This window comes from Vigna umbellata, chromosome 11 (genome assembly GCF_029865625.1).
Source record: "Vigna umbellata cultivar VRB3 chromosome 11, Vumbellata_1.0, whole genome shotgun sequence".
NCBI lineage: Eukaryota > Viridiplantae > Streptophyta > Magnoliopsida > Fabales > Fabaceae > Vigna > Vigna umbellata.
In genome coordinates this window covers 2,099,166-2,108,051 of record NC_142175.1, presented here as the reverse complement: position 1 = coordinate 2,108,051, position 8,886 = coordinate 2,099,166, and the positions used below count along the sequence as shown (strand labels likewise).

General features: G+C 32.1%; 1 protein-coding gene across 1 annotated transcript; it reads right to left on the bottom strand.

Annotated features, from left to right (window-relative positions):
• Nucleotides 1-6,199: 6,199 nt before the first annotated feature.
• LOC148190740 (uncharacterized) lies at nt 6,200-7,565 on the bottom strand. The gene is made up of 5 exons (XM_088102099.1): nt 7,512-7,565; nt 7,225-7,448; nt 6,868-7,125; nt 6,598-6,773; nt 6,200-6,501 (listed from the first exon to the last, which is right to left on the bottom strand). The coding sequence occupies exons 1-5, from the start codon at nt 7,563-7,565 to the stop codon at nt 6,200-6,202; spliced, it is 1,014 nt and encodes a 337-aa protein (XP_087958225.1).
• Between the last annotated feature and the right edge of the window lie 1,321 nt (nt 7,566-8,886).

Here is an 8,886-nt window from a genome sequence, read left to right as displayed (position 1 = left end):
ATATCGTCGTCCCCCACATTCAATAACTCAGACTCCTCAAATATCGAAAAATCAATATCAGTTAGAGCTGGTTGTTTAAACCTCAGGCTAAGACCTTGCTGGAAATTTACAGTCACGGGTGGAAGAACATTTTCCTTCATTGGGGTTAGGATGCAACCTTCCCCTTCTTTTGCAAAGAAAAGTATCGTGATGCTGTTATGAGGGTAAAAGGAAACAAACCATTTATATCAAACAAATAAAAGAACTATCCCACAAATATTCACATTCATAGTCTTTAACCAACACATACACAATTTTAATCTTAAAGATCACTATCCAAAAAATTAGGGTTTCTGATTTTGGGGGAATGCTGCTTCTGCTTATGGTGCGAGAACAAGGTTTCTCCCTCTCCTTCATGGCGACTTCACTTAGTTTAGGGACGAATTCTTGATCTGGTTTTTGTTTTTGCTTCTTTGGTTTCCTTGCAGGTTTGTGTTGGCTCTGTGCGTGAAGGGAAATCTTTTGCGCCACGAATGAGATGAAGGTTGCGCGAGAAGATGGATTTGCAATCAGGGTACCTGAATTGAGATTCTTGGTTTCTCTGTTTAGGTTTCTACGTTTAACTCGCCGTTGTTGATGGCAGCCTGAGGTTGTGCATGAGAAACGACGTTGTTCTCGATCAAAGTTCTTCTTCTGCAGGTTTATAGAGGTTGAAGCTTGTTGGAGATGGTGGCTATGGCGCATTCGCGGCGGCTTTGCAACAACCATGATGGTTACGCATGTGACGGCAGCTGGTAGTTCGTTAAGGCTTTGCGGCATTGATGGTGTGAATGGCGGCGGCACAGTTGCGGCGTGGTGTCAAAGGCGGTGGATGTTGCTCCATTGAAGAGTAAAAAAAAAACAACGTGGCACACGCTGGCATCACACATGGACTCGCCGTTTGCCACATCAAAAATACTTAACACCGTTACTTTTTAAGGACTAAACATAAGAGTTTCAAAACTAAGAGGACTAAAATGAACGAACCTTTCGAAGAGGGACGAAAACCAAAATCGTTTGATAGTTTAGGGACTAAAAACATATTTAACCCTATTTTATTATTATTATCAAACAATAATATCTAATAATACCTCAAGATATATTTTAATTAACAATATCTCAAAATATATTTTAAAATATCTAATAATGATTTTTCTAATAATAATATCTCTTTTAATCAAAAAAATCCACCAAGAAGATTATATCTCTTATTTTCTTTCAACTATTTTTTTAGGATAACAACTAAATATGCTAAAAGATTTCTATAATATCTTTTTATTAAATTTTCATATTATTTAATTTGCATGCTTTTTCTTTCTACACTTTTCTATTTTAATTTCTACACATAATTAATAAAATGTAAAAGAACCTTTTACCCCTAGACAAAATATAAATATAATAAAAGAAAATAATATAATAATTATGTCTTAATAAATATGTACACACAAGAGCATTAATTACCAAACTAAAACACCAAAGTCTCAAGACTAACTTATTTCTAATACCCATTTTTCTTGGATCTTACATTCATCACTCCTCAAAAGAATTTTCGTCCTCGAAAATTGCACTCACAAAGAAGCATACACCATGCAAAACTTCAAATGTTTTCCTAAAAATTACATAATTTTTCATAATACAATAACATCAACAATTTTCGAACCGATCAAAAGAACATCATAACAAATTTAATGTATTCTAAATTATACAAAACAAAAACCACAATCTATTTATAACTATAGATAAAAAGAAAGATTGAATAAATATTCTCATCATGCAAACAACGAGCTACAAAGATCCACAATAAAAACTAAATCAATTCTAGAACAATTTACACATATATTGCCAAACCCTATAAAAATAGAAACATTAAATTGACTCAACAACAATCCATACATTCAAATATACGTATGCAATCTACACAGTCATACACATACACATGCATTACAATCACACAACAAAAAGATAGACGAGATCACTCCCCAAGACCCCAAAGTTAGTTCAAAAACCTGGTCTGATACCAAATATATAACGCCCCAAATTCTAGGATGCTACAAGTTTACAAAGTCGAATATTTATAAATTTTCTTATAGTGCGGAAACGTATTTTTCAAAAACCGTAACTTTTAACATGAATAATTTATTCAAAACATAGTAGTTCCAAAAACCTTGTCCAATTACATTATTCCAAAAGTCATTAAAATGACTATGGAAATAAAACAACTACAATTCCATTGTTTCGAAAGTCTACACCAAAAGAACTTTTTAAAGAGACCAAAATCTTTCATCCATCCATCTTCTCACGAATCTATAATTTCTCTAGAACATCTACAATATCATTTGCTCACGTATAACACATTATACGATCATCACCGATAATATGATTCACAAACATATAAACACACAAACACAAACACATATTGGGGTAAGCCATTGATAAAATAATCATAATAACAAGATATAAATGTTAGGAAATTATGCACAATTTCTCTTAATCAAATTTGTGAGAGAAAGTACAATCGCGGAATAATAACACTCAGATTGAACTTTTGAAATTATACTGCAAATATATTATTGATAAAGAAAAATTTACAACAAATTCACTTTTCTCTCTCTTAGCTTATTCTTGCCTACGTTTCTTCTCTACTTGTTGGAATGAATTACAAAGGAATACGCAACATGTATTTATAAGTGTACATAAGCAATATTCTCCATTCACTTCGTTTTTCTATTTTTAAGCTTTCTAAAATGTGGTTGATTTTCTCTTTTGTGAAACCAAGAATTAAGCATCCTTAATTTTCTCTCAGCGGAGGAAGCAATTCTCTTTGTTTAGTTGACCAATTCTAACCATAAACATAATGATTATATCAACAATAATCAAACACCCCATACACAGTAATAATAACAATAAGATTCCTAATTTTTTAACATAAACAATTCAATCATATTGAATTACTCAATCATCCCCGAACTTCAATTCTCGATCCTTGATCTCTAACCTTTGATGTCATCACTAACATTCTCACCACTCAATCATCCTCAATCCTAGTCTTAGTTAGCGAATAATCACCTTTTACCTTAAACTAAATGAATATTTTTATCACGTGAATCACTGCAGATCCGAAAAAACACAAGTACGTTGTTCCATCAATACGCCGTCGTTGGTACACCACAAGAAGTCATCGTTGCCACCGATATTCCGATGGAAGTCGCTGGGAAACAAATCGTTGGAGGAAAAATGGAGACACAGGGAGAGTTAGCTATCTGAGAGGCACGATGATGTGAGACTTAGGAGAAATGAATAGTTAAATTTAAGTTTGTTAAAAAATTAGCTGACATAAAAATAACACTTTAACTCTATTAAAAAATTAAACAGATTTAAAATTTAAATTTGTTTATCTTTGAACCGACTTAAAACAAAAATCTAATCTGTTACTAAATTAACAGACATAAAGTAACGTATTTTATTTTAAAAAATAGCATAGGCATTTTTTAATTATGGTTCCTTGTACACAGATTAAAATGGACAGAGTTAAAAGTTTTTTTTCTTTTTTTATTAGTGATCCAAAATTTCAGTGATAAGATTTTAAAATTTTCCACAGCGTTTCTGAAAAATTTTCGTAAAGATTTTTTGTCTGCTGAGATTAGCATTTTTTACGCAAATATTCCATTTTCATGACTTGAGCGTTTGATCTGCAGTAAGCGAAAAATGAGTTTCACGATTTGAATTTATTAATAATTCGAGTTGTTTGATGCAAAGTAGTGGTTAAAGTATTAAATTTTGTTTCAAGCAACGTAACGATTCCTAGTTGTTTGTTTTTCCCGAATCGTGTCATGCTCCAAGCCACACAATAACAACGTTAACTGCTCCTGAATAATTAAAAGTTTATCAATCATCAATGATTGAAGCAAATCCACGTCATTTAAAGCTCAATTATGTATAGTGTAATTCAACGGTGACTAGTTAAAATACTAATATTTAGTTTCTTAATTTTCAAGTCAAAATTAAAATTAGTTTATTTTTAAAATTTTAAAATAATTTGGTCTTTTAATTTTAAAAATAAATATATTTAGTTCCTCTAGTCAAATTTAATTTAATTTATTTAACGTTTAAAATTTGTTTTTCAACTAATACTAAAACAAAAATTTCTGTAAACTTAAATGTTATTCGAACGTATATTTAAAACGTTAAATAAATTTTTAAAAAAATATTAAAAGGAGTAAATTCAGATAGAGAATTAAATTAAACAAAAAATTCCAAAGAGAAAGTAATTCTAACTTTTACTTAATTTAAAAAACAAATTTATTACTTAATTAATTTATTTAGTGGAGAACATAATTCATTTTTAATGTGAAAGATGTAAAAAACCATATTCAACTCGGGAGGTCAAAACATGGAAAAGTAAAAGCCAAACTTAAGAAATTTTAAAGACAAACCAAGAACATATCAAATCAAGAAATTGACTAAACCAAATAAGAGTAGGATGGGAGACAAAACTTAAGAAAGACGGATAAAAAAAACACTTTAAAATAGAATACAAATAATTTAAAACAATGTATTTAAAATAACCACTAGAAATTTGTATATCGAAGAAGAAACTAAGTTAAACAATTAAAAAATCTTAAGTTGTAAAAATTGAATCAAGAATAGCTATGAAAATGAAACTGCGTTGAACATTAATAGAAAACTCAATTAAAAATAAAATAAATCTTAAGAAATATAAAATCTAATATATTTTTTTACTTATCACACTTACACGGATATGAATGAAAACTACTTAGACATTGATGTAAGGTTTAAACCCTTCGTTGGTCCTCAAGTTTGTATGAAAATCTCAGTTGGGTCCTCAAGTTTTTTTCTGTCTCAATTGGGTCATATTTTTTGTAAAAGTGAGCACATTTTGCCATAACCGTTAAGTGTTGTGAAACGGCGTTAAAATGGTGTGAGCTGGATTTTTCAATTTACGGACGTGGCATTGTGCATTAAAATTGACTGTTTGTTGTTTTTATCCACGTAGGCTACGAAGCCCTAACATTTAAGGGCATCCCATCTCATCCAAAGTATATTCTCCTGTTGGAGAGGATCGTGTTTCGTCTTGGTGAACCAGAGCTGGTGTCTTACGTCTTGGGCAAGCACTGTTGAGGAGGTGGTAAGGATGTCTCGTTCATCTTCCTCTTGCCAATGTTTGGGTTCGGCCATGCAACGCAGTAGTGGCAGTGTTAGGAGCTTCGATGGAAACCCAAGATGCCTCTGTGGTCACAGTGCAGTGTTTCTTACTGCGAGAACCCCTAAGAACAAGGGGAAAAAATTCTGGGGTTGCCCTAACTTCAAGGTCAGTTTGATATCACAATAAATCTATGTCTATTTATTTGGGTTTTGACGAAGGTGTGTGTGTTGGTGTTGAACAGGGTGGGAGTGGAGAATTAGTTGGTTGCAACTTCTTCAAGTGGTGCATTGACGAAGGAAATGAAGGAAAATGGCTGAATGTAGAAGAAAGGACTGATAGTGAAAGAACTGAAGAAGTGGGTGTGATGAGCATGGAAGACAGTGTGTTGCAAAATGGAAGAAACATATTGTCCAAAGATCAGACTGGGTTGTATAGAGAAAAGTTTAGTTAAGTTAGATAAGTGGTTTAAATTGTTGGTGGGGATGATCTTTGTCATATTTGTTTTGAATGTAATTGTATTAGCAATGTTGGTGAAAGTTGGTTGATGCTGTGTCATCTGTGATCAGATTTCAAACTTGGGTTATATGTAATGTGTTTTTTATTAATGTTATCAGACTTGAAACTTGGCTTATATGTAATGTGTGTTTTATTAATGTTGGTGAGTTATTACAGTGATAATGTGTGTCATTTAATTTCATTTAATTGTATTGTTACTTTAAGTGGAATAATGATAAAGCAATGAGCAATAAAGTAATGAGAAATAAAGTTGATGAGTGATAACAAAATTGGGCAGTAATCACTTTCTGATAACCACAAACATTGTATTAGATGATAACAGAAGCTGTTCAATTGTCTTAGATGATAACAGAAGTTGTTCAAAATGATAACAACATTGTCTTACATATCCAAAATACATCATAACAATACATTTGCACAGACTGTGTTCAAAATGATAGAGCAAACATTTGCTACAAAATATAAATTTAGGATCAGTACATTAGATCATTGATCAGTACATCATTCATCAGATAAAGGCATAGTTGCTGGAGGTTGGGTGACTTGAGAAGATTGGTCACCAATAGGAACATGTGTTGCTGGAGGTTGGGTGACTTGAGAAGATTGGGCTGTAGGAACCTCTACTGTTGGAGGTCTTTGTGGACAGCCTTTTCTGTTGTGTCCAAGTTGTTTGCAGATGCCACATGTTTTCCTCTGGCCACCCTTTCTTAATTCACTGTTATTCTTCTTCAACTCCCACTCCTCTAGCCTTCGTTTCTTCTTGGGCCTTCCTGGCATTGTCCTCTTCTTTGGTGGTAATATATCTGCATAGGGTGTAACATCCCAGACATGTTGTCAATTGATAGGGTTAATTATTGTGTTGTAAGTCTCTTCATAAGTAGACTTCCTAAACCAGTTGCCAATGTAGTCTTCTGCATTTATATTCAAAAACTTCATTGTAGTGATGGCATGAGTACACGGAATGCCAGTAATTGCCCATTTTCTACATGTGCAGTCCATGGTGTCAATATTCACAACAAATTGCTGACCAAATTCTGAAAGATGTTTCACTTCAAATAATTTTTCTCTTGACCACCTATATGTAATACACAATTGAAAACACAATTAGATGGATCACAATAAATGGAAAGAAAGTTAACATGAATGGAAACACACATCATAAAAGTTACCTTGGTAACCAATGTCTAGTTAACCAGGACTCCTTTTGAAATCTGCTAAAAATCTTGGGGCATATTGAACCTTGATATGATGTGATCTTTGTCCTGTTGGCAGCCCATCTCTTCATTATGTAAACCCTTATGTCTTCTAACATGGTAATAATAGGCTTAGACCTACTATCAACTAGCACACTATTAAAGGCCTCACTCATGTTGTTGACAAGAGTGTCACATTGTGATCTAGAGGTGAATCTAGATCTTGACCAAAACCTGGGATAAGTGAATATAAGTAGTCAACTATGTGTCATGGCAAGGAAGCAAATATTGAAATATGGTTAAGAGTTAATAACTAGAAGACTTAATGCATACCTAGGTGGGATGGCAATCAGATATTTAAATGCGTCAAGATTTATGTCTCTAATATTCCTCATTTCAGTCTCCCATTGTTGTGGGTGTGTTGCTGTTGCTGCCCGCCACATCAGACGTTTAAGGTTTTTTCCAGGAAATTTTTTTCTGAAGTTTGAATATAAATGCCTAACACAAAATCTTTGTTCTACACCAGGTAGAAGATCCTGGATTGCTGGCAAAAGACCCTGACATATTCAACATATTGTAATTAACATTTGTTTAATGAAGATATTCAGTTATATGTAAACCATGATGGTTACGCATGTGACGGCAGCTGGTAGTTCGTTAAGGCTTTGCGGCATTGATGGTGTGAATGGCGGCGGCACAGTTGCGGCGTGGTGTCAAAGGCGGTGGATGTTGCTCCATTGAAGAGTAAAAAAAAAACAACGTGGCACACGTTGGCATCACACATGGACTCGCCGTTTGCCACATCAAAAATACTTAACACCGTTACTTTTTAAGGACTAAACATAAGAGTTTCAAAACTAAGAGGACTAAAATGAACGAACCTTTCGAAGAGGGACGAAAACCAAAATCGTTTGATAGTTTAGGGACTAAAAACATATTTAACCCTATTTTATTATTATTATCAAACAATAATATCTAATAATACCTCAAGATATATTTTAATTAACAATATCTCAAAATATATTTTAAAATATCTAATAATGATTTTTCTAATAATAATATCTCTTTTAATCAAAAAAATCCATCAAGAAGATTATATCTCTTATTTTCTTTCAACTATTTTTTTAGGATAACAACTAAATATGCTAAAAGATTTCTATAATATCTTTTTATTAAATTTTCATATTATTTAATTTGCATGCTTTTTCTTTCTACACTTTTCTATTTTAATTTCTACACATAATTAATAAAATGTAAAAGAACCTTTTACCCTAGACAAAATATAAATATAATAAAAGAAAATAATATAATAATTATGTCTTAATAAATATGTACACACAAGAGCATTAATTACCAAACTAAAACACCAAAGTCTCAAGACTAACTTATTTCTAATACCCATTTTTCTTGGATCTTACATTCATCACTCCTCAAAAGAATTTTCGTCCTCGAAAATTGCACTCACAAAGAAGCATACACCATGCAAAACTTCAAATGTTTTCCTAAAAATTACATAATTTTTCATAATACAATAACATCAACAATTTTCGAACCGATCAAAAGAACATCATAACAAATTTAATGTATTCTAAATTATACAAAACAAAAACCACAATCTATTTATAACTATAGATAAAAAGAAAGATTGAATAAATATTCTCATCATGCAAACAACGAGCTACAAAGATCCACAATAAAAACTAAATCAATTCTAGAACAATTTACACATATATTGCCAAACCTATAAAAATAGAAACATTGAATTGACTCAACAACAATCCATACATTCAAATATACGTATGCAATCTACACAGTCATACACATACACATGCATTACAATCACACAACAAAAAGATAGACGAGATCACTCCCCAAGACCCCAAAGTTAGTTCAAAAACCTGGTCTGATACCAAATATATAACGCCCCAAATTCTAGGATGCTACAAGTTTACAAAGTCGAATATTTATAAATTTTCTTATAGTGCGGAAACGTAT

Bases quoted from the DNA above. Each gene is read 5' to 3' on its own strand.
- LOC148190740 (XM_088102099.1), bottom strand. From the start codon at position 7,565: ATGCCGCAAAGCCTTAACGAACTACCAGCTGCCGTCACATGCGTAACC. The intron at 7,449-7,511 runs GTTTACATATAA...TGAATATGTCAG, and splicing joins TCACATGCGTAACCATCATG to GGTCTTTTGCCAGCAATCCA. The intron at 6,774-6,867 runs GTAACTTTTATG...TATTACATATAG, and splicing joins ACTAGACATTGGTTACCAAG to GTGGTCAAGAGAAAAATTAT.